The sequence below is a fragment of the Zootoca vivipara genome, chromosome 7 (genome assembly GCF_965207765.1).
Source record: "Zootoca vivipara chromosome 7, rZooViv2.hap1.1, whole genome shotgun sequence".
In the NCBI taxonomy this organism is placed as follows: domain Eukaryota; kingdom Metazoa; phylum Chordata; class Lepidosauria; order Squamata; family Lacertidae; genus Zootoca; species Zootoca vivipara.
In genome coordinates this window covers 9,723,710-9,748,437 of record NC_142590.1, presented here as the reverse complement: position 1 = coordinate 9,748,437, position 24,728 = coordinate 9,723,710, and the positions used below count along the sequence as shown (strand labels likewise).

At 41.9% G+C, this 24,728-nt stretch overlaps 1 protein-coding gene across 6 annotated transcripts in view; it reads right to left on the bottom strand.

Moving 5' to 3' along the window:
• The window catches only part of SWT1 (SWT1 RNA endoribonuclease homolog), a 29,614-nt gene that overhangs the window by 4,013 nt on the left and 873 nt on the right, over positions 1 to 24,728 (bottom strand). For 4 of the 6 annotated variants that reach the window (XR_015951228.1, XM_088674870.1, XM_088674872.1 and 1 more), the window contains exons 2-17: positions 23,297 to 23,384; positions 21,047 to 21,106; positions 20,155 to 20,213; positions 18,826 to 19,513; positions 16,878 to 16,943; positions 16,184 to 16,313; positions 15,971 to 16,069; positions 14,283 to 14,471; positions 13,655 to 13,748; positions 12,864 to 13,012; positions 10,751 to 10,893; positions 8,742 to 8,880; positions 7,925 to 8,070; positions 6,711 to 6,913; positions 5,822 to 5,953; positions 2,649 to 2,715 (exon numbers count right to left, since the gene is read on the bottom strand). Coding sequence is in view for 4 of the 6 variants with exons in the window: in XM_088674870.1 (XP_088530996.1) it covers positions 2,649 to 2,715; positions 5,822 to 5,953; positions 6,711 to 6,913; positions 7,925 to 8,070; positions 8,742 to 8,880; positions 10,751 to 10,893; positions 12,864 to 13,012; positions 13,655 to 13,748; positions 14,283 to 14,471; positions 15,971 to 16,069; positions 16,184 to 16,313; positions 16,878 to 16,943; positions 18,826 to 19,513; positions 20,155 to 20,213; positions 21,047 to 21,106; positions 23,297 to 23,353 (2,421 nt within the window). In the remaining 2 variants the exon portion in view is untranslated. Of the gene's footprint in view, positions 1 to 2,648; positions 2,716 to 5,821; positions 5,954 to 6,710; positions 6,914 to 7,924; positions 8,071 to 8,741; positions 8,881 to 10,750; positions 10,894 to 12,863; positions 13,013 to 13,654; positions 13,749 to 14,282; positions 14,472 to 15,970; positions 16,070 to 16,183; positions 16,314 to 16,877; positions 16,944 to 18,825; positions 19,514 to 20,154; positions 20,214 to 21,046; positions 21,107 to 23,296; positions 23,385 to 24,332; positions 24,442 to 24,728 lie in introns of those variants that run through there. The other 2 variants (XM_088674873.1, XR_015951229.1) reach the window with 2 other exon arrangements.

Genomic DNA, 24,728 nt, shown 5'->3' with positions numbered 1-24,728 from the left:
ACGTAGGGCTTTTATGTTGGTCCGTCTAAATGTTTTTTCCTTGGCATTTGTCAGGGGAAGATATCAAAACATTCCTAGAAACAAGAGATTCTGCAGATGTTCTATGAATGTCCCGGACACTGTAGAGCATATTCTCTTTCATTGTCCATTGTATAATACGCTCCGTCAACATGTGCTGTCCCCTCTTTTGGGTGGTCTGGAACCCCAGCAAGGTGAAAGTGTGGGATTCTGCCTATCTGATGTTGACCAAAGGGTAACGGCGGGGGTAGCCAAGTTTTTGGTAGCAGTCCTCCAAGGAGCAGGTTAACAGGGAAAACCACAGATTCTACATATATATATATATATATATATATATATATATATATATATATATATATCAGTCTATGTAGCCAACTGTCACCTAGCCTCTTTGCCAAGTCAAGCCACAGTCCCTGCACTTTGCCAGCCTGGTATGCAAAACAAGTGTGAAAAAGTGGCATCTTTGGCAAAATAATTTGCTGGCAGTCTACTTTACAGGGTATGAGATACTAACCCATCACTCCAGAGCACTTACTGAGCAGTATGGTACCATTTATGATTGACTAGAGAAAGGGTAACAAGCTCATGGGTGAAAGAAATGGCAGTTGAAAGATACTTATTGATGCAGACCAGAACAGCCAGCCATTAATTCAATACACACAAGGCAACTCTTCCAAAGCAAACTTCTATTGGTCTCTGTAGAGTCTATATTCCCATAATTTAAAGGCTAGTAAAGTCTGTTCGTGAGGTTATTTGCCCAATTGCATTATCTGCATCCAATACCACAAAGCTGAAATTTGGTGGCCGACTAATAACTTGGCAGTCTGCATTTGTTTTCTCCTGCAAATATTTTGATCACCTTACTCATAAGAAGCTGCCCTGAATTACATCTCTTTATCCTAGCTCTAACCAATCAACCAATATGAGACAAGAAAGAAAATATATGGTGTATTCCTGTGGCTTAATAACTGTGGACTCAGGCAGCAAATGGAGCTGCGTATTCAGTAATGTGGTGGTGTCAGATTCACTCTAGAATGAAGCTGTGAAGATAGTTTAGAGAAAACCCAGCCAAGAGGAAAGAAGTGGTGTTCTCACATATTCCTAAGAGGCTCTAAGCCACTTTTCTATGGTTACAGTTCTGGTTCGATCTCCGGGGAACAGCATGCAATGATTAATCAGGCAGTGAAATATCAACCACCCTGGAAATGGAAGTCTCCCTTGTTTGACTCAAATGAAAATGTGCTTCTGTCTTGGTGAACTGAATCACTGAAATCATGGAACTACACGAGTCCTCAAAAAGGAAACAACTTCTAAAACAAAGCTATGTTACGGGCAACATAAATGCAATCTGTTGCGTTGGTTGTTCATGCCAGTGAGAGAGTCTGCTAAGCAAAACCATGAGTGGCCATGGAGGAACCTTTCCACTCTTATTTCTCCTTACCATAAAAAGCAGAGGTAAGCATAGCATTGGATGCCAAGCAAAAGCCCAGCTGCTGAGTGGAGGGTCACCCACGACAACATCAGCAGCCAATACCTTTGCCAGGACAATCGCCCACACTCAGCAACTGCGCATGACGCCAATTGTTGCCACATCCACCTTCACACAGCAAAAGGTAAGGGTGAGAAAGCATACCCCGTCTCCTTCATCACGTCCCCATGGCACTTGCTGGTTCCCCTTAGCAAACCAGCTCACGGGCTGCCATAGTATCCAGGTGGCATTACGTTCTACTAACAGAGCGCTTTGCTCTCAATCTGAGCTTGTTCTGCCAAGGACATTCCATCTTAGGTTCATTGGCTGCTAAAATAGTAGGCTGGTTCAAACAGCCAGCAGCTGCAAGTGATGGTTTCTGGGAATGTGCTGGGCCACTGCGGGCTGTGTGAGCTGGCCCAATGATTCTATGGTGGTTTCTTCCTATGCTGCTCAGTAAACACTGGATGTATGAGGTCACATAAGAAGAAGTCCCATGTGACCTTGATCTTCCAACATTATAGAGTGGCAAAGAAAAGAGCCACAGTGCAGCATTCTCATTCCTGGTTAGCAACAACTCTCAGGTTTATTATTGGTTTTAGAAAGCTCTGCGAGTATCCAGAAATAAGAATGAGTTGCTTGACTTAGTTATTACGGACTAACAATATATACTAGAATGTGGAAATGCAGAGGCAGCCAGAAACATGTTTCTAGACTTGCAGGGAGCAAATCTACCCCACTTCCAGGCCGGCTGACCAATGTATGTGAAGCAGCGGCAGGCTCAACATGCCATCCCACATGGACCTCTTTGGATAAGCAGCAGTCATTGTCAGGTGACGTGAAAGTTGTCTGAAGAATGTGGAGGGATATTTTTCTTGGCTGCCAGTTTAACCTGCCATCCCCATAGGAGCTGACTTGATTTAGACAGCTCTACGGGTTGATGTGATGTGAGCTATGGTCACAAGGTAAACTTACAAGGATTTTGCTTCCCAAATCGTGTGACTATACCTTAAGCATTTGGGGGACACTTCATGTTTCCCCTTTCGAGGAGGAAATTACCATATTAGACTGGCCTAGTAATCAGTCTCCCTTGGACTATCTGCACACAAAAATTCAGGGTTTATAAAGTACTCTAACACCTACAAAATACAATCAAACCTACCTTATTATTAGTTAAAAAGCTATAGAGAGCCCAGACATCTTGAAAGCTACTGTTTGGCACTAAAACCCTGAAAAAGATAAGAACAGTGGAAAACTCATTAAAGGATTTTAAACATAGATGACCCAATGACACAAGAAGTTCACATCACTGCTTATACTGATTATCATGAATGAATCACAAAATGTAGCAGTTCGAAAGCTCGTCAAGTGCAAGTAGATAAATAGGTACTGCTCCAGCGGGAAGGTAAACGGCGTTTCCGTGCACTGCTCTGGTTCGCCAGAAGCGGCTTAGTCATGCTGGCCACATGACTCGGAAGCTGTCTGCACACAAACGCCGTCTCCCTCGGCCTGTAAAGCGAGATGAGTGCCGCAACCCCAGTCGTTCGTGGGCTGGTCCAGCGGCGCATTTTTTGGGCCGTAAGCCGACTTGGCCTCCGGGGTGGGCTGCCTCTTGGGGCTCGGTTCCGTTGGCAGTTGCAGCTGTTGGGCCCAGTCTGGCCTCGAGGCGTGGAAGGTTTTATAGCTGCAGTGCGACTGTAGTCTAGAGCAGTTTCTATCAGTTCAACCCTCAGGCTACTTTCAGGTGGGCCCTGTGGTCTCATCCATACTTAAAGGTAAAGGGACCCCTGACAGTTAAGTCCAGTCACGAACGACTCTGGGGTTGCGGCGCTCATCTCGCTTTACTGGCCGAGGGAGCCAACGTTTGTCCACAGACAGCTTCCAGGCCATGCGGCCAGCATAGCAAAGCCGCTTCTGGCGAACCAGAGCAGCGCATGGAAACGCCGTTTACCTTCCCACCGGAGCGGTACCTATTTATCTACTTGCACTTGAAGAGCTTTCGAACTGCTACATTTTGTGATTCTGCCCCTACATCAACTTTTTCTGGTAGGTGATTGGCATCAGTAATTTTCAACCATCTCCAGTGGGCTCCGAGAGTAGAGATGTTTGAGAACACCTGCACTAAAATGCAAAATGTGTGTGTGATTCAGGACTTTAGCTATTACAAACGCCTTGTCAATGGTGCAATCTGACTCCAGAATGTGAAAGCCTCATTCAGATTACCCATATTCATTTTGTAATTCAAACTGCACACAGAACCAATGCACAGCCCTAGTACTGACCGGAATACATGGCATCAAGCCCTGTGGAAGCAAAAAGTAGGCCCACACAGCAGACTGACCACAGTGCTAAGTACTGACCCAAGAACAACATATTATGCATAGTGATTTGTTTACCGAAGTTTTACTTATTTACTGAATTTCATATATGTCACTGCCAGTTGGACAATGGTAGCATTTTTGAGGAGGAATGTTTTGTGGCACCTAAATATACATGTCCATAAATTCGTAGGAGCAGACCCAAGTTTTCTAGTGTTTATTTATATACAGTGGTACCTCGACTTATGAAGACGATCTGTTCCGCGGCCGTCTTCGTAAGTCGAGGTTTTTGGATGTCGAAGCGCTGCTTCGGCGCATGCGCCGACCACCCACGCCGCTCTGCACAGGCACAGAACGCGCATGCCCGGTTGTCGACTTTGGAAGTCGAAACATTCGGAAGTCGAAGCGTTTGGTTGTCAAGGTATGACTGTATATAAAAATGTGAAGGGTCCATGTTTGTAGGCTTCCACTTTTCTCTGAAACCATTTGACCGATTGTGTTCAAATTTGGCCACAGCGTTCAGTACCAATACGCGAGTGTCAACATAACCTTAGACTGCACACATGTCACACCTCTGACAGGTAAAAACATGGTTTTTTTTTGAAAAACAGGAACACAAGAGGTTGCAAAACACTACCCTCTAGTGGCGACTCCACTGCTACTGCAGCTAGAAAGGCTTCCCTCTCCAAAACAGCTCAGCTCGGATTTGCAGGGAAGAACGAAACAGCAGCCTGGGCTGAATGGAGGTGGGAACTCACCTAGGTTGGGGGTGGGGTCAGGACGGGTTCGGGACGGGTCATGGGTCAGGACGGGATGGGGGGAATCACAGGGATGAGCCACAGCAACGGGTGGCTGGGTACAGCTAGTTTTTTATAAAAAGTTGAGGGGGAAAATCACACACCAAAGATTGGAGTTAGATTGCCAACCTTCCAAAGCAGTTAATGGGAAGGACTGAGATCCTATATCTATTTGTATGCAATAAAAAAAATAAAGTTAAAGTTTTTTAATAGAAGTGCTTCCGTACCATCCTTGGTTGGTCCCACCTCTTAGCAGGTCATCTGCTAAGATCTTGTGTGTGTGTGTGTGTGTGTATTAAATTAGAATAAAAAAAATAAACCTAACTTTAGAACTTCTTTATACTTGGCTTTCCTTTACAAAACAAACTCAATGTGGCTTTAAAAAAATCATAAAAGCCACAACACATAACAAAATACTTCAAATACAATAAAGTTCACATCACTAAAATCATAAAAACCATGAGCATGATAAAACAATTGAAATACAGGCACATTGCCTTGTGAAATACTAGTACCAATATATGAAAGTGGAGGTTCAGTTTTTGGAACTAGCTAACAGGTAGTTGCTAACAGGCAACTATGAAGGCCAATGGGTACTATTTCAGATGCCTGGGATCAATACATAATCACAAGCTAAAAGTACCAAGAAACTTATTTCAACACAGTGGCTCCTACAAACAGCTGTGAAGACATGAGATTACACATCAGAGTAACATACAGGCAATTTCCCACTTAGGCACTTTTGACTCGTGTGCAACTGTGTATACCTGCAGTGCCGGGAAATAAATAAATAAATATTCCGATTTAAACCGCGAAAAGGTGCGCAAAGGGCAAAAACAACCTGAAAAAGAGCACAAAAACTGTAAAAATGATACAAAAAGAGTGGGGTGGAGGGGACATGGCTTGTAAGTGCTCCTGGTTTTTAAAAGTTTTTCAAGGGTTTGCAAAGGTTTAGAGCAGTGTTTCCCAACCCTGGGTCTCTGGCTGTTTTTGGACTACAACTCCCATCATCCCTAGCTAGCGAGGCCCAGTGGTCATGGATGGTGGGAATTGTAGTCTGAAGACAGCTGAAGACCAAAGGTTGGGAAACACTGGTTTAGAGGGTGTTCACAGGTTTTTAGATGGTGTTCCCCACTATACACAATTTCACGGTTATCTGGGAACGTAACCCCCACGTAAGTGGGAGTCACCTGTACCCCATTCTGCTCACATAAACTTACTGCCGAATTCCTGCTAGGATTTCGCTCACTGCCGCCATTAACTTCTGCAGACCTACAAAAGCGTCTTTGAATGAGTGCATATTCTGAGTGGTGGTAGCCGTATTGAGGTCCAACTTCTGGAAAAGTTCTAGACTAAGAAAAATAAAAGAATGAATTTTAAAACAGGCAATGAACTACCTATTGTCCTAGACAGGAATGGGGTGGGGAGGCAAGGATGGAGAGAGAGAGAGAGAGAGAGAGAGGGAGGAAGGGAGGAAGGGAGAATCATAGGCAAGAAATCCTATTTCATGTACTGTATATATCCGTATATATCCAAAGGAACTCACTGAAGCAAAGGCATTCTGTTTAATCCGATTCATAAATTCATAGTGAAAAGGGGTATAGCTGCAGTGATAATAGGACTAAAGAAACATTACCTTTTGCATTAGGTTTCCATTGCAGAAGTTTTTTAAACAACTACTGAGCTGTTTAAAATTCTCCTTTAAATGTATGCATTGCCATCTTCCAGTTTGCACTGACTTTTTTTAAAAAAAAACTTTTTGCCCTCAAACCTTGTGGTAGACTGAAGCCCACTTCACAAATTATGTTTTTACAGTTTTCATTAAGGGCTTGTTCACATATGTATTTGCAGTGACTGTATCATCAGGTGATGACATGCATATATGAAGGAGCCATCACTGATGAACCAGTACAGGCAGAACTTCCAAATAATCCCTTCTCTTCTCTGAACATAATGGATCAAATTCAGTGGATCAAATTCAGAAAATTGGCTGCCAGTCATCAAGCAGCATACAAGCACATCTGCACTAAGCCTAGGATGCTTTACATTTCGCCTAAAAATAAGACAACATTGATTTCAAGAAGAACATTCTCTTTCAGCTTTTATTACCTGAATAGGTTTATTGTGCTCCAGACGCTTTCAAGGACAGACCAGATTTCCACATGCCTGTTTCCTTGGGCTAAAGGCTTAGGCGACAAGGACGTATCTACATCCTGAGTGCGCTGGGTCAAGGCTACATCTTCCATTTGTTCACAAGCAATAGTTCCTGAAGTAGATTTGACGGTATCTGGAGGATTTGGTCTAGCACCAGGCTGAATATTATGAAAATATAGCAAGCAAACAGTAAATATACTCTATCTGATTTGCTAAAGCTGCAAGCTACCTGGTTTTTTAAAGGAATGACACACTAAGATTGATATAACCACAGTAAAAATGAGATTTACTTCAAATCATTTTACTGACTTAAAGACATTTATATACCACCCTTCCTACTTTGACCCAAAATATTTCACAAGAACATCAGTGCAGGGGGGGGGGGCTGTTTGGCTCTATGCCACCTTTAACTAATGCAAAGAAGAGCAGATCAGAGCTCCTTGGAGATAGGAGCTGAAGCCCAGAAAGAACCCATAGCTAAAAGTTCCTCTTTCCTTACTCCTTTAGATAAAGTGTTGGAAGACCTAATCCTAACCAAGACCCAAGGGTGTTGTTTTATTTACCGTATTTTTCTGTCTGTAAGACACCCCCATGTATAAGATGCCCCCTATTTTTAGGGACTCAGATTTAAGAAAATGGGGGTTGATGGCCCAGAGTATAAGATGCCCCCTAATTTTTGACATTATTAGTGGGGGGGAACCTAGTCTTATACATGGGAAAATACGGTATCTAAACTTTTTAATCTCGCTTTTCCCTGTAAAAAAACTCAAGTAGTTTATAACAATGCAGTTAATAATAAGCTTAATAAAAAAGCAAGCAGCATTTTCTCCTATCCTCACTCCTGGCTTTCAACTCCTCCCAGGCAGGGGCTGACCCAAGAGTCTGGCAAACTCGCCCACCCTCATCCATTTCCCTGCAAGAAAAGGATAAAACCAAACGCATTTTGTTCAAAAGTTACACCTGGGATTTATTTTGACCATCTGTTCCACAGATGACATTGAAAGTGTATTTCAAGTTGCCATTAAAAATACGTTTTCTAACACAAGTAGCTTTTAACCCCGGATTATGATGATGATGATAAATGAGCACCAGCAAAATTGCTATTGCAATGGGATACATGCATGTGCATGTAAAAGGAAGGACTTCTGTCAAAACTAAGCAGCTCTTACCTTCTCAAGCGTCTTGAGCAGTTTATTCACCTGAGCTAAAGCCTTGGGAAGGATACCATCATATTCTGATCTTGAGCTGAACTCCTCCAACAGTGTTTTAGATACCTGAAGCACCTCATTCACTGTTGAGGGTTTAAGCACAGAATCTGAGAGAGAGAGAGAGAGAGAAAGAGAGAGAGAGTTGTTAAGGAGGAAAAAGTTGAAAGAGAAGTGAACAGGAAACAAAATACAACCATACCATAAGTAATCCTCGAATACAACCCAGTATATTTGCAATTTGAACTATTCAGGGCAAACAACTGATAAGCAGTGCATTCAAAAGGTGCTATCATCTTGCTACCATCTACCACTGACCCACATCTCCTGAAGATCTTGGATGTAGCAGAGACTCACTACCATTCTGCATGACTTGGGAGGTCACAAAAACCTTCTAGCATCACAGAACCACAGAAGGGAATATGCTGGTGGTCAATACGTACATATTTTTAATGGACCAACTACAGGGTGCTTTCGGGAACCTCAAAATACTTTTGGCATCATACAGGTGCACAAAAACTCTTGTATACACTGAACTCAAGAGACTTGAGTTTTGAATAAACATGTTTAAGATTATACTCCTGTTCTATAGCTTATACAAATGAATCCTATTATATTTTAGAAATTTGGGAGAGCTTGGGATTGCTAGAAACCTGTATCCTAGCTCTGAAGTTTCCTTGGAGGAAGCCATGATAAACACATTTGAGGTTTTCAGTACTGATATGCCCTCTGGCGTAGGTTTTGGGATTTCAAATAGTTTCAAGGGTTAACATTTTCTTACCTTTACAGAGATGTTCATGTAGATATTCAATGGTTGAAAGAAAGTTTCTTGATATAACCATTCCAAAAACAGCCATCCAGTGTCTTTTGTAGCACTCCAACACCTTTGCTAATGTCCAGGGGGGGTGATGATACACCATCTAAAAAGGGGGGGGGGAGTTTAAATTTTAATCTCTTTTGAGATAATTTAGTGGTCAGGTTTCCATTTCTTGAAGTACGAATTATGTCAGACCTTATTGCTGATCAGAGTTTCTGCAAGGATGGGAGAACTGGTGCATCAAGATGATACATATTTGATTTCTGCTCAGCTTCACCGACAATGACCCATTAATGTGGTCTCCTGTATTTTCTCCTTCTCAATCACTTGGTGGCTTTTGAAACTATCAATGTGTCTTGCTGGACTGGATCTCTGGGATGGGTACTAGGGGCACTGTTTTACAGTGATTCTACTCCTACCTATAGGGCTGTGTCCAGAAAAAAAGAACTAAGGGATGAGGTCTCAGCCCCACGATCCTTGTAGTTTAGTGTGTCGCAGGGCATGATCCTCTCACCAATGCTGTTTAACATCTACAGTATACGAAACCACTGCGAGTGTTCATTAGTTTTGGGGGTGAAGTGTTATCGGTTCACTGATGATACGCAGCTCTACTTTTCCATAACGTCAGAGTCAGGGAAAGCAGAGTATGGTCTGGAATGCTGTCTGGATGCAGTGGTAGGTTGGCTGAGGGCCAATAAACTGAGCTTAAACCATCAGAAAACAGAGGCGCTGTGGGTAGGTGGTTCCTGTGTCTGGGAGACTGGCCAGTTGCCTGTTCTGAATGAGGCTGCACTCCCTCTGAAATAACAGGTTCGGAGTTTGTAGGTGCTCCTGGGTACACCTTTGTCACTGGAGGCTCAGGTAACCTCAGTGGCTAGAAAGTGTGTCCACAGTGCACTGGTGACCTCAAGACTGGATTACTGCAATGCACTCTATATGGGACTATCCTCGGGCCTGACGCAGAGGCTCTGGTTGGCGACAAATACTAGGGCTAGACTGCTGATAGGGGCAGACTATCACCAGCACATAACTTCAGTGATCAAAAACTGGCACTGACTGCCCATGCACTACTGGGCCAAGTTCAAGGTTCTTGTACTAATTTACAAGGCCTTTAACAACTTGCGTCCGACAAACCTTGAGGACTGCCTGGTTTATTGCATCCCTGCCTGATCAATCAGATCTTCTGGGAAGCCACCGTTAGTGGTCCTCCAGAGAGCCAAATATTCAGTACGTACTGTGGTCTCAATTTTACGGAACTCCCTTCTGGTTGAAGTCCAGCACCGGCGGAATACTATTTTATTACTGCGGGCATTTTTAATGAATTCTGGTTTTATAGTTTTAACTGATTTTTATCTTTCTTGTACCAAGTTACTTGTGCACCACTTAGACACGATTTTAATTAAGCAGCAAATAAATTGTCAAAATACATAATGTCAAGACAATAAGCAATTATTTTACTTTTAGAAGACAACTGAAGGCAGCCCTGTTTAGGGAAGTTTTTAATGTTTGATGCTGTACCGTTTTTAATATTTGGTTGGAAGCCACCCAGAGTGGCTGGGGAAGCCCAGCCAGATGGGCGGGGTATAAATAATAAATAATAAATTATTATTATTAATAATAATAATAAAAATAATAAAATATGTACAATTTCTGACACAACTGTAGAATCTATGTAAGAAATTCATTGTGTGAGGCAGCCACTGGCATGGTAGTAAGCAATGAGATTACAGCATAAGACAAGTGGATAGGTTTAAGCAACAGCACATTCACTGTGACTGTGCAAACTCTGAACCAACGGACTTCAAAGTGGGCTCAGACATTCTACAAACATTTATGAAGAGTGTATTCCGAAACTTGCTCAAATTTGCAAAGTTTCTTCTTAAGCAGATATTTGACAGGCCTAATCTGGCCCACAGACTAGAGGCTCCGCATCCCTGCTTTAAAAGCATGAAAGAATACTTGAAGGTAATCACCTCTTCCCAAAGGTCTCCAAAAGCATTCTTCATTTCAGTTTCCAGTATACAAGATAAAACTTCTTGCAAGCTTTCTTTAATGTCAACAATAATCCTTGGAACAGGATCAGCAAATTTATCCCCAGCCTTCTTGGTTATCGTATCTGTTAAGCAAGCACAATGGATCTTAAATTCCTTGTTCACTTGAGGCTATAAAAGATCAAAACATTAACAATTAAGTCCCATTAATAGTCCCCCCTTTCCTATTTTAGAAACTGTATCCATTTCCAGAGGGGTAGCTATGTCAGTCTCTTGCAGGAATAAAACAATGAAGAGTATTGTGGCATCTTAAAAACTAACTTTTTAATAAAAAAATGGCATATGTTTTCATGGACTATGGTCCATTTCATCAAATGCATGAAACTCTATCCCACTCAACATATAGCATATTAAAGGTAAAGGTAAAGGGACCCCTGACAATTAAGTCTAGTTGCAGAAGACTCTGGGGTTGTGGCGCTCATCTCGCTTTACTGGCCGAGGGAGCCGACGTTTGTCCTCAGACAGTTTTTCCGGGTCATGTGGTCAGCATGACTAAGCCGCTTCTGGTGAAACCAGAGCAGTGCACGGAAATGCTATTTAGCTTCCTGCCGGAGTGCTTTTGAACTGCTAGATTGGCAGAAGCCTGGACCGAGCAACGGGAGCTCACCCCGTCGCGGGGATTCGAACCGCCGACCTTCCGATTGGCAAGCCCTAGGCTCAGTGGATTAGACCACAGTGCCACCGACGCCTGTATAGCATATTAAGCACAGGTATTTTGAATTGCAGGTGCATACAGTTTCTAATGTGTTGGGCAAGTCTTGCTACTATGAAGAAGGGAGGATCATATCTGGGTGGAATCTCCCCCAACCAAAGCTAAACAGTCTGCACTGATGATCATGGCCCTGACCATGAGGCAAGGAGGAGGAGGAATCACCCATCTCAGGGCAACCTCTGCCACTGAGAGAAATGGCTCATTTTCGGTTCTCTTGGGGCTGTATTTCAAGTGCACTAGTGGAATTAAAATGGCTTCTACTACTACAAATGAAGCACTGCCACAACGCGGAGAGCACCTAGAGAGGGTCACATGGTCCAGCCTCTATAGCAGCCTTTCTTAACATTGGGTCTACAACTCCCATAATCCCCCACTGGTCCTGCTAGGTAGGGATGATGGGAGTTATAATCTAACACCTGGGGCCTCAAGGTTGGGAAAGTGTTAGAATTCACTACACTTAAGCAATCTCTGATGCTCACCCAATCGACTATTGGCAGTCACCTCAAAAGGAAATTCCCCAAGTTCCCTGAAGAGTTTAATCAGAATCTTATTTCATCCAGTATCTACCTGCTCATTTTAACTGGCCCGATAAAAAACTGTTGGCTCCTTTCTATGTAGTTCTATAGTTGAGAACTACCAACATATCCTCTCCTTTAATCTTATAAAAGTTTCTATGTGGCACAGTAATAACAGTAATTATTATTATTATTTTATTATTTATATGCCACTCATCTGTCTGGGTCAGCCCACCCACTCTGCGCCGCTTCCAACAAAATATTAAAACACAAAAACCCCTCAAATATTAAAAACAAGGCTGCCTTCAGATATCTTACAAAAGTCAGATAGATGTTTATTTTCTTGACATCTGATGAGAGGGCATTCCACAGGGTAGGAGCCACTACTGGGAAGGATCTTATGCCAATGAAGTTCAGTATTTCAGTCCTTCATATATCAACTGTTAGAAGATTATTAGAACTACGTGAAATATTGGAAGTTACTGGAAATGTTTATCATTGTCAGTCAGGTTCTCAAAGAGAATAAAAATGTTTGCAAACTACTATTTGTCAGCTTTAGGCTGGGTGGCATTCAACTAAGTTTTACTCAGGATAGACCCACTGAAAAAAAATGAACACAACCAAGTTAGGTCAATTATTTCAACAGGTCTACTGTGAGTAAAACCTAGTTGACTACCACCCCAGTTTTCTGAGAGTAAGCTCTGTTCAATTCAGTGGGTCTTGTTTCTGAGAAGATATGTATAGGGTTGCAGCATTATTTAACTTGTGTGGCCACTATGGTAATCCTAATGCATTAAGGAAAACAAACCTCTTTCCGATTGGGACTGGCCACTAGAAGCATCTTGAGTCAGCATTATGGTGTCTATAGTCAGCTTCTGGAGCGCAGTAACAAAGTCTGCTTTGCTAAGTGCCTTAACTTCACTGACAAGGGCTTTGCTGCACAGGTTTTTATCATCCCTGTGAAAATAAAATTATTTTCATTTTGCATTACTTGAGTGGTAAGTAGAACAGGGTTATTATGCCTTCTTCCATGGCAAAAGAGCCAACATCTGGTCCAATTCGTTTATCTATGTCTGTTTAGAGCTATTTTAAAATATAACTGCTACAAAACTAGCAGAGCAAAAATCTTGTTTTCAAAGATAGGCATTTTTTTTACACTCTAGTGGAGAGACTTGGCTTTCTAGACAGAGGCCACCTATTTTTGTACTGATTCCACAGAATTCATACATGAGCAGATCTCAGCTATAGCCAGGCTCTGTTCTGAATACCTTTCATTTGTATGACTTGACTGCTTCTTCCCTCATTTGATATTACTAATGTCCTCACCAATCCTTTCTAAAAACAGGATGGAAACTTCTTGGATTCGTGTTATGAAAAGAAGCATCATTTTCAGTTAAGCAGGGAATACAAAATTAAATAGGACAGAAGGAAGAAATGAGGCCTTAGGGAGAACCTAAAGGGCTCTGATTTACATAATCACAAACACTTTTTTTAAAACAATGGTATGTAGCTGGGAATATCTTTCCTGCCATTTTTGTTTTTAAAACTACAGCATAATGGTTCTTATCAAATTTAGCTCTCTAGTTGGACAGAACTTACGTCATTAGTACAATTTCAGCTTGAGGAAAGAGGTTCTGATATTGCAGGCAGCATTGCAACACGCGATCATCATTGTTCTCAACACAGAAACTACCTGTAAATTTGGCAAAAGCGAGTTAGCAGCATATCATGCTTTCAAATAACTTGAACTTGAATGAATAGCGTTTACACATCATTGTTAAAGCAGGCAAAAATGACACCTGGCAGCTCTCACTTACTTGCTTTTGAAGCACAGGCAATATATTTAACTTGCTCTGGAAATGCAGGCTATGTTCAAATGCTACACAATTCCCTCCACAGAAGATTATTGGGTCTGTGAGAGGAGGAAATAACAGTCCCGTTGCACCAGTGAAACTACTTGCATGGAGCATTGGACACAAACCGTTATGTCATCCAATCACATTAAGCAACTTGCAGCCCAAAGATTTCAAGGAGAAAATAAAACCAAGTGATTAAAAAATAGGCAACATATAAATAGTAGTTCCAAACAGTATCACCACAGTATTTTCAAAGGCCTGAATTTTTTTTTTGTTAAAAGGTTCTTCCATCCACAAAAGATGTCAACTGCCTTCTTAACCAGGCTACAAGGCAAATTCTACTACAATCCACCAGCTCTGTCACAACTTACGTGTTTGCTGAGAAGCAAGTTGCATAGATTGACCCCACAACCTTGGATCTTGGTTCTTCAGGCAAGTGTAGATGAAGTGAACTGCAGGGATTGCTTTTTGCCCAACCTTTGCCAATATTTTCCCTCTTTTTAAGTTATCCAGTTCTTGCAAAACGACCCAAGGAATGACAAGCACAAATCTGCCAACTCCTAAACAGGAAAAACATAGCTTACGTGTTATTAATTTATGGTAGTTCTTCAAAACGCTGTACATCTTTTCACTGTGATTAAAAAACTAATTCAGCTCACTATTGGATATTCTGCCACTGGATCTGCATAGCACTGACCACATTTAGCAGAATCAGGACGTAAGCATCTGATAGGGAAAATGTAGCCTTTGGGCAAGGTAAAATGTGATCTGTATTTTCCACAGCTGGGGCTCCTGATGAGATTGCTTTTTCTCTTTCCCACCTCCTCTGGTATTGTACATAAATCTTGTGCCTGGCAAAGGCATGAGCCAAAAGGTTCATCCTGTAACTCTCAGTCAAAGATGAACAGCCAGAGCACAAGATGTTGGCCAATATTGTGTCAATTTGTTGTGTGACGGAGTGGGCCAATGTTCTGGTAGAAAAGGAGAGCACCTGAGTCTGTGAAGACCTTCAGAGATACCTTGAGTGTGTGGTTGATGTTTGTATCTGCCACCAATGCTAACTGGTCATTTATCAGGAGCTGAGGTTGTGCAATACTGTGCATGCTACATTTATGTGGTTGTGACTGAGTGGACGAAAGTAAGTTTTCTACTCCACCAAGGTGAGAGCCTATTCAGATTTAAAAGCAGATCCTTCTCAGGTGAGAGAGATGAGTATTTGATAGACTAGTGCAGGGATGTCCAACAGGTCGATCGGGATCGACTGGTCGATCCCCGGGAGGCTGCAGGCAATCACTGTTGACCGTGGGCTCCTTTTACTTTGTTTTTGTCTAAGAGCACCCGGCCCTGGCCCCTCTCCCCTCCCTGCATTTTATCCTGTTCTGTGGAACAAAGAACGGAGTTTTTGCAGCAATATTTTGGTGAGCGAGTAATCCCCTTGCCCCTGAAAGTTAGCCAGCCCCCCCAACTGAAGTTTTTACCCTGCACCCCTCTCTAAAAAAGCTCAACAACTTTGACTTGAACCCCAATAAAACGGGGGTAGATCACCTCCAGTTTATAACTTTGCGAGTAGATCGCAGTCTCCTGGAAGTTGGCCACTCGTGGTCTAGTGGGTGTGGGGCATGATACCATTAGTGCTTCAGAGATGGCAATAGTATCTTACATGTGTATGTTTGGCTGTGATCCTCATGTGGGCTGTAATATTGTTGTGTATAATTTTATGTGATTTATGCAAGTGGTTGGTTGACAGAGATGTTTGAGGCAATTGATTACTGTCATGGTCATACAGAAAGGATGGTTAGTGAGTCTGGGTGAGTGGCACAACGTGTGTTACTTTGGCTGAAAGTTTGCACTATAGTGCCTCGTAATGCACTCTGCCTTTATGAGGATATTGTGCTTCATATGTTGATTTTGTTTATGCATGTTTCATTTTTGTGGGAATCATTTGGCATGTACTTATTATGTTTATATACATTTATGTATTCTAAACCACGTCAAGATCTTCAGATAGTAAGCAGTTTATAAATGGAAATGAAAACGGAATTAATAAATCCACACACACCTGGGATATCTGTGTTCTTCAAAGACTTGATGAATTCTAGATGGCTGATCATTATATTAGTATCAATCACAATCAAACTATTCAGGCCAGAAAGAGTTCCTGTTACAAAAGAAGAAACACACACAGAGAGAAATTCTGTTATTTGGATTCTGTATTGATTTATTCCCTTGTTACGGAAGAGAAATCAAAAATACTTGATGCATATAAACTTACTAGCAGACATATTTGATTCATCATCTGGAAGATCTATCTCCATGTTGGTCAGCTCTCCACAAGTCTGAACCACAGGCAAAGCCATTGTTTTATCAATGCGAGCAGCATGCAGTTCTTCAACAATCTGCATCTATGGAAAATAGCCATGTAAACTTGAAATCAAGGCTGGCACTGGGAGTTCACATCACTGGGCACCAACTAAGGCTCACACCCCACTCCCAGAATGATACCCTCTTGCATATTCCTTGGCCACTGAGCATGCTCAGTCCTTGAGGGCTATGTTTGGGTTCCTTCTCTTGGTTCTTGTTGTTCCTGGGGCTTTCTTTTAACATGGGGTTTCCCCAAGTCTGATGATCCTGCATTTTTGGATGGGGCCATTTTGGCTGCATGAGGATTCGTGCTTAGAGAGTGAATCACAGAACTGTAACGTTGGAAGGGACCACGAGGGTTATGTAGTCCAACCCCCTGCAATGCGGGAATCTTTTTGCCCAACATGGGGCATGAAACCCACAACCCTGGGATTAAGAGTCTCATGCTCTACCAACTGAGTTTTGCGATTAGTGTATAACACAGACCTGCTTATGCTTCTTGACAAGCTATGGAGCCAATAGTAAAGCGAAAGGCAATGTGTGTGGTGCAAGAATTGCAGCTAGGGAATGCTAAAGTCCACCTGCTAGGTTACATAACCACTAACCTCTTGGTCTGTGTCGGTACTTTCAATAGCTTCACAGGAAGAAGAGTGGCACGAGGCTTCAGAGCTCTGTAACAAAAATTAATCACTTCAAGTATCTGTACTGTATCAAAAGCTTTGCGCTAAAGAGAAAGCCTGAGTAACTATTATTTGCAGGGTTGGAAGTTCATTGGGAGATGGAAGCAATTTCAAGAGGGAAGGAGAAGCGAGGGAGAGTGCAAGACGGCCATTCACCACAACGGATGTGTGCGCACACACACACACACACTCTTTCTAGAGAACACAAAAAAGGCTAAGGAAAATTTCATGAGGCTTAGACATGAGCAGGTGACTTCCTTGTAACCATAGTTCTTTGAGTGGTTATCTGAGCAGCAACATATACTGAATTTGCCTATGCAGAACACTATTTCGAAAACTTCTTGGGTTTAGCTGAACCTGTGGCCCCTGCCCCTTGCTCAGGGTCAAGGCAAAGACCCTCGCCTCAGTTAGAGACACTGCAAGTGCAAACTATGAGCTAGTCTGCAGTGAGGAAGGGCAAGTTTTGTGGCTGCACAGATGTCCCACTCGAAGGACTATGGCTGCACGTGAGCGATCAGCTCTTCTTCATGGTACAGTCACGCACACGGGAGAGTAACAAGCCAGCAAACCAGGAGGTGGGAGAGCGCATATCCCCAAAAGGTTAGGTAACAGATGCCACAGTCATAAGATTATAAATTTGGGACCCCTTGATGGGGGCATAAAACTGCACTGACACATGAGAACTGGCACAATGTCCTTGTCACAGAGGCTCCAGGGAGGCTGGAGTTGGCATGGTTGTAAGGTGAGAGCAAACCCAGCAAACAAATGCCATGAGGCGGCCCTTGGAATTCAAAATGATCTTCATGGAATGGTCTAGTAAAGATCAAGGGTTATAACTATTTTACAGCCTCATGTTCCTGAAGCTTACTTAGATGAACTTTTGCCTAAAAGCAAAAGAATGAACTGTCATTTCCAAATCTTTTGAAAAAGGTCCCCCCAAAAATCAATAAATCCAATTTTTGTATATGTAACTGTATAATGTATTATGTAATAGGCATAGCGTGTATCACAACACAGGAAAATAGCTTGCAAATTTTCTAATACCTGTATCATGTTTTGTACATTGTACATCACTTCTTATTGCTTAAAATAAATTGAAGTTGCAGTTTGCCTTTGTTTCTGCTGCAAGCATCGTAAGGTTCCTGCATCACTTTGATTGCACGTTCTGCACACTGCTTACTTCTTGGTATCTGGAGTAGCCCACAGTCTATATCCTCAAAGTCCACCTTTTCTGAGAGGTCTTTGGGTTAACTATTTAATTCTCATCACCAGACTACAACAATGCACAAGTACATGCAATTTCCACAATCATCCTTTAACACTATTGTTTTTAACACTGTAAGATTTAAGATCCTTCAGTGTCTTTATATCAAGAGCTGCCTTTTCTGTTTATGAAGTGAAGCAACACACCACATACATTGATGGCAATGACAGTTTTCAGATCCAATCAAAGCTTTTGCTTCAGTTGTGATTTAAATCTGAGTTTAGGGTTCTGTCCAAACCCTAATCTGCGCATAATATTAATTATAGTTCATGAAAGCAAAAGCCATTTCATAAGCTATGGTTTGATTGGCCATATGTGCAGGTTTGGATGGCATAGCAAGTTGTGATTAAGCAAAAGCATCTGAACCCTTATTTATGGCTGCTCTGAAGCAGAGAGGTGCAAATTCAAGTGGCTCACTCTTCTAATGCTAAAATATGGTTTAAGTCTTTAAGAGTTATCTCAGAATCATTCCAGTGTCTAAACTAAATAAGCTATTTGCAACCATTCCTGCATAACAAGCACGGGGAAGTTATAAAAGCCACTGCTATTGTTGCTACACAAAGCAAAACTACCACCTCAATTCTCATAGCACACTTTTAACAGCTTTACCTGACTCATCTGAAATGCTGCGGGCTCAAATCTATCCCCTTGGGTCCTTGCATTACCAATATTCTTGCGAGATTCATGATGAAATTGTTCTTTCTGTTTATGCTCTCTCTGGTGATATAGTTCATGCAAGTGGTGCAAGGGTGCACATTTCATCCCTTTGTCAGTTTTGCGCGGTAGTTCTAATGAAGCATGTTGAGCTCCTTCAGGAGGGCGCACAGAGGATTGCCAAGACGGTAGTTTAGTACCTGATAAGCTATAGGATGAAAAGATGGGATGTGACTTTTTTGAAGTGTTCTGTGAAGTTTCCTTCAACTCCAGCACACGTTTTACAGTTTGTTTTAATTTGGCACATTCCGCCTCAACCTTCTTTTTCTTCTTCTTTTGGCTATTAAGAATCCTCAAATCCTGCAATTCCCTTTTCCCTCTTTTCACATCAGGATCACTGCACATCCCTTTGTTGGAGCCCTCCTTCCGAGGAAAGGCTGCTGCAGAATCCAGACTGTTTGTCTTTCCTTCACATTCAGCTTTCTTTTTAAAATGCATAGTGACCTTTTCACGCTCTTCAATAGGCCTTAGAGTACCACAGACAAGATTGATAGCTTTGGAAGCCTCTTTTTGGATAATTTTAGTAGTATCTTTGAGATCCAGACTCCTTTTTCTTTTCGTGTATCCAGCACTATCATCTGACCTACAGAAGGATCAGCAAGAGAAAACTATTACAAAGAAATTTGACAGTGGAAGTTTCGTACAGAAACAGTGCAGTTTCTTACAGAACTAACTTAGGGTTAAACTCAATGGAAAAATGTTGAAAGAGAATTAGATTATTACTTGTGTACTAGAAAATGTGGCAGACAATATAAACTTATTTTTACACCAGGTTAAAATAGAGAAGCTGATCCTTCTCCACCTTGAGCAAAACGAACAGCAATGTTTTCCATTCTCTAGACTGAGTGGCAGCTTTTAAAATAATCTTTAAATTTGATGTTCATATGTTTTATCTTTTTTAAAAGCTACCTTTAGCAATAAGGGTATAAATTTAATTGGTGAAAAGCCAGACAATACGCTTTCATTTTTAATTTACTGAGACCTCAAATAAATGAACAGATTTCACAGAGTGTTGTTCCCCACCACCCACACAGACTATTTTACTTTCTGAATCTGCAGTTCAATACAAACGTATCTGGAAATAAGTCCCACTGAACTTAATGGGGCTTTCTTCTGAGTACATTATAGGATTGCACTATGAATCCACAAGAAATGGCAATTATTTTGTCAGAATAAGCATAAATATTTTTAAATGAGTGCCTTTAATTCCAAGTAACAATTTACCCTTTACTCGTTGGCTGCTCTTTTGCATGATGACTCCTAATTTCTGTCTTTTCGTGACTCTGAAAGTTTTTTTAAAAATCTGCATTATTATTCATACATTAAATTGATATCCCACCCTTCCTCCAAGAGAAGCTCAGGTTGGTAATTAGCCTCCAATTAAATACAGAGTAGTGTCCCAGACTTTCACAAGGCAGCAGAGCAGCTACAATGCATGAGCATTTTCTGATTAAAGAAATTTATTAAACTATCAGGGTTGAATTAAAGCATGCATCAACCCAGCTTATATTTAACATTATAAATACAGCTGAACAGAGTCTATAGTCATAAAGCAATTGAAATACTTAAGCCAAGGATAATTTAAGCCAGGGGTCCCCAGACTTACCGCGCGGCGGGCCGGTGCCCGCCGCGCCGACCGCACGGTGGGCCAGAGGGCAGGGGAGTGCGCGCGCAGCGGGCCGGAGGGCGGGGGAGTGCGCGCCCGTGCGCATGCGCACACGCACAGGAAAAAAATCACCGAAAATCGCTTGTGCGCATGCGTATGGGCCTCCCCCGACCCGGAAGTGCACCAGAAATGAACTCTTCCGGGTCGGGAGAGGCCCATACGCATGCGCACAAAGGATTTTCGGCGATTTTTTTTGCCGATTTTTTAGATCGTCGCTGCGCCGTGCGCCGTGAGAGCGGGCGGCGGCAGCGGGCGGCGGGGGTCGTCGCGGGCCGGATTGGAAGGCCGATTGGGCCGCATCCGGCCCGGGGGCCGTAGTTTGGGGACCCCTGATTTAAGCAAATCTAAAGGCAACAGACAAACTTCTAGTACACCACTCTAATAAATGCTTTCTTCTCCATATGCTATTTTACTTGCTGTTTGTTCTTACGAACTGAACACACGTCTCACCTTTTCACTTCTATGCGAAGATGAGCTAGATGGGTGGTGCGATCGCTTTTCACTGGAAGCCTTGGAATAAGAAATGAAATAGGGAAAAAATAATACTGAGGCCCCCTGGAAATCTACCTTGTCTACGCGAACAAACAGAAAGATGCCGTGACAAATTTGTGTTGTTTTATGTAACTATTTATGATTTAACATTTTCTTTTTGATTTTTTTAAAATCTCTTCTAAATCACACATACACTGAATTAATGAGGTTTTGAAAGGACACTTCTTTTAGAAACCCCATAAACACACATACTGAATTAATTATGCGCATCAAGAGGGCACATCATCCTACAGGTCTTGTTTTTCCACCACCCAACTCCTGGGAACATGTAGGGTGGAGAAGAATCTGAGCCAAAAAATTTAAGTTCCGCTAAAACTGAATTGGTTAAGGACTATAGAATGGTTTTAGCCAAGATGGATTCTACTGTTTTTGAGGATTGAAACTCCATTGTTCTTTGTCCTCTAATCTCAACTCGGCCCTTGACTTGGAAAGAATGTCAACATCCGGAACATCTGCTTTCCAACAGACGGTGTTGAATTTACTGGAAGATCTTTTAAAGGGGCAGCAACAGATCAATAGACTGTTTGCAAGCACTTTGGACCAAGTACAGGAAACAAATGACACTTTTCCAAATGAAAATGAATCTGAAAAACAAGCTTCAGATGAGGTCCAACAAAATAAAGAAAAAGAAGAAGAAAGATTTCAACATGAAGAAAGACCTCATCATGAAGAAAAGAACTATCAAGAAACATTTTGGAAACTGATTACTGTGGAAATGGATCATCAAGAAAGGGAACTGACTCTAGAAGGAAGCTGGAAAGATTGGGAAAATGCAATTGGGCAAGGGAGTGAGATGGAGGGGTGGGAGAGGCAGAAGGAGGGGAGGACAAAGGCTTGGTTTTTAAAATGGGAAAGAATGGGGGTGGGATGAGAAAAATGTTAAATGTATTAAAAGTAGGTTGAAAAACGGTTTTGAAATCTTGGCTGGATAATGGAATTGCTGTACCGAATGGGGGAAAGAATCCAGGGGAGAGGAGGAGGTATTTAGAAAAATAAGGTGAAGATATTTGAGTTCAGAGATTTGAATAAGTATTTGATATTTCTTGTTGGGGTGGGGGGGGGAAATGGTTTGGGAATACAAAATATGATTATTGTGTGGAATTAGATTTATGAAGTGCAAAAAAAATTGTTTTTAGGTTAATAAAATAGAAATTGTATGTTTAGATAGCTGGTTGGGTGGACAACCACCTCCGCCTCCCCTTGTCATCCTGGAGCCTCCTGTGGCAGGGGGGGCTCTGGGGGGGAGGGTGGGGTGGAGAGAAACTCAACTATAAAATGGACCGCTTCTGGCTGTCCACCTCTCATGGGACTCTCTCGTGGCAGGAGGGGGCCTGTGGGGAGTGGACAGGAGGAAAGTGGGAAATATGTTAAGAAAGGAAAGAGATAAGTTTTGGTATTAGATATAGATATTGGAATGTGTGCTCTAAGAATAAGAATTGAAAGTGGAATGAAGAAATCTGCTATGATTAGTAAATAGAAATTATGAAAACCAGGAAGAGGAGATATGAGGAAGTCACTAAGACAATGTTAAGGGATATAAAATAAGATGTTTGGTTTTTTCTTTATTTTCTTTTTCTTTCTTTTTCTCTTTTTCTTTCCTTCTTTTTCTTTCTTTCTTTTTAGTTTTTAATGTAATTATGGAAAACTAGCTGGGTGGATACCCGCCTTTACCTTTCCTTACCATCCTGGAGCCTCTGGTGGCAGGGGGAGCTCTGGGGGGGAGGAGTGAGGTGGGGAGAAACTCAACTACAAAATGGACTGCCTTCGACTGTTCACTGTGCATGAGTCTCTCTTGTGGCAGAAGGGGGCTCATGGAGGGAGGGAGAGAAGAAGGTAGAATATGTTCTGTATGTCTTTCTTTATTATGTAAAATTAATAAAAATTATTTTATATATATAAAAAAATTTAAGTTCCGCTAGGACATACAGTGCTTCCTTTCCTTTCCTGTCTCTCACACCCAGCCATACAAACCTTAACAACGTGGTGTGCACGTCGCAGCACACCAGCCAGCGTCTCGCGGCACACTAGTGTGCCGCGGAACAGCGGTTGAGAAACGCTGCTCTAGCTTACCATTTTGTGCAAAAAAGGCCATTATGTGAATACAAACTTATTTCCACTCCACATTTGCGCCTCCACAGATTTTCCTACCTTGGTATCTGAAATATCCTCCTTTTTGCTAGATTCCTTTTTGCGTTTTATGTACATGTTCAAGTTTCAAATGTTCAAGTTTCAAAATCTAAAAAGAGAGAAAGGCAGTATTATCTTATTTCCAAATGCATTTTATAGTTCTCCCTCTTGTTGCTTTGGCTAGTAGATGAGGCCTGGGTTTTACTTCCCCTTGTTTCTGGAGTCTGGGGTTTTCTCTGGGCCATACTTTCAGAATAAAAAATTGCTTGTGCCACATTGGATTTTTTATTGATAAGAAATACGTTGGAAAACAAAAAGAAGTAATTCCTGGCAGTGCTTGATTTATAACACAGAACACAACTACTTTATAGCATGATCATGGGGCATCCAGAAAGTATAAAACAATGCAGCCACGTAAGAACATGAATCATTCCCTAATTATAAACAAGCCTCTTCCGTATATACAGTACTTTAAGTATGAACACAAACTCTATGAGAGGCTTTTGGCGTGTAATCTCATTTATATTGGGACTAATTTGAAGCAAGCAAACTCTCATCTCATCAACACATTTTGAAAAGCTATCTATCCCTGTTCTGCAAATAACATATATACAGTATATCAGTGATGATTTCACTGATGTATAGTGTATGCACACACACACATACATACACTCAGCAGGGTGTATGCATACCCCTAAATATTTTGTGAATCTTTGTACTTTTGTCCATTTAATGTATTTATTTTTCCCGATTTGAACTATAAAATGGTGATTTTCTTGAGTCAAAATGAGAGTACCCCTAAACATTTTTTAAAGAAAAAAAGCACTGCATACACTATACATCACTGAAATGTTTAAAAATTTGATTGCCCTTGAATCTTTCCCACGCACCACACCGTTTGAGAACTACTGATCTATGAATGTGAGACAAGTAAAGAAAACACCCAAATCCACAGCCGGCCAGTACTTTTATGGGCTTAATGACCAACTGTGAACTCCAAACGGCACTTCCTCAAGAGCAGGGGTAGCCAACTTCCAAGAGACTGCGATCTACTCACAGAGTTAAAAACTGGCAGTGATCTACCCCCTCTTGGGATGTTCCTTTCGTCGCATCACAATGAACAGCATCACAATGAACAGCGCGGCGTTCTTGTTGCTTTTGCTTTTAAAACCAAACAAAACTAGGGGGCAATTTGCTGCGAAGCATGTTGGGTACTGTAGTTTTCCCGTTTCGCTTGCGCCATAGAGATGTAGTCCTGCCTCTCTTAAGCTTAGGCCCCCAGTTGTCGTTGGACTACAACTCCCATCATTCCTAGCTACAAGACCAGTAGTTAGGGACGATGGGAGCTGTAGTTCAATACTAATGCTGATTATTTATACCCCGCTCATCTGGCTAGGTTTCCCCAGCCACTAATATCGGGGGACTTAAATTTGAGAAAGGCTGTAAAAGACTT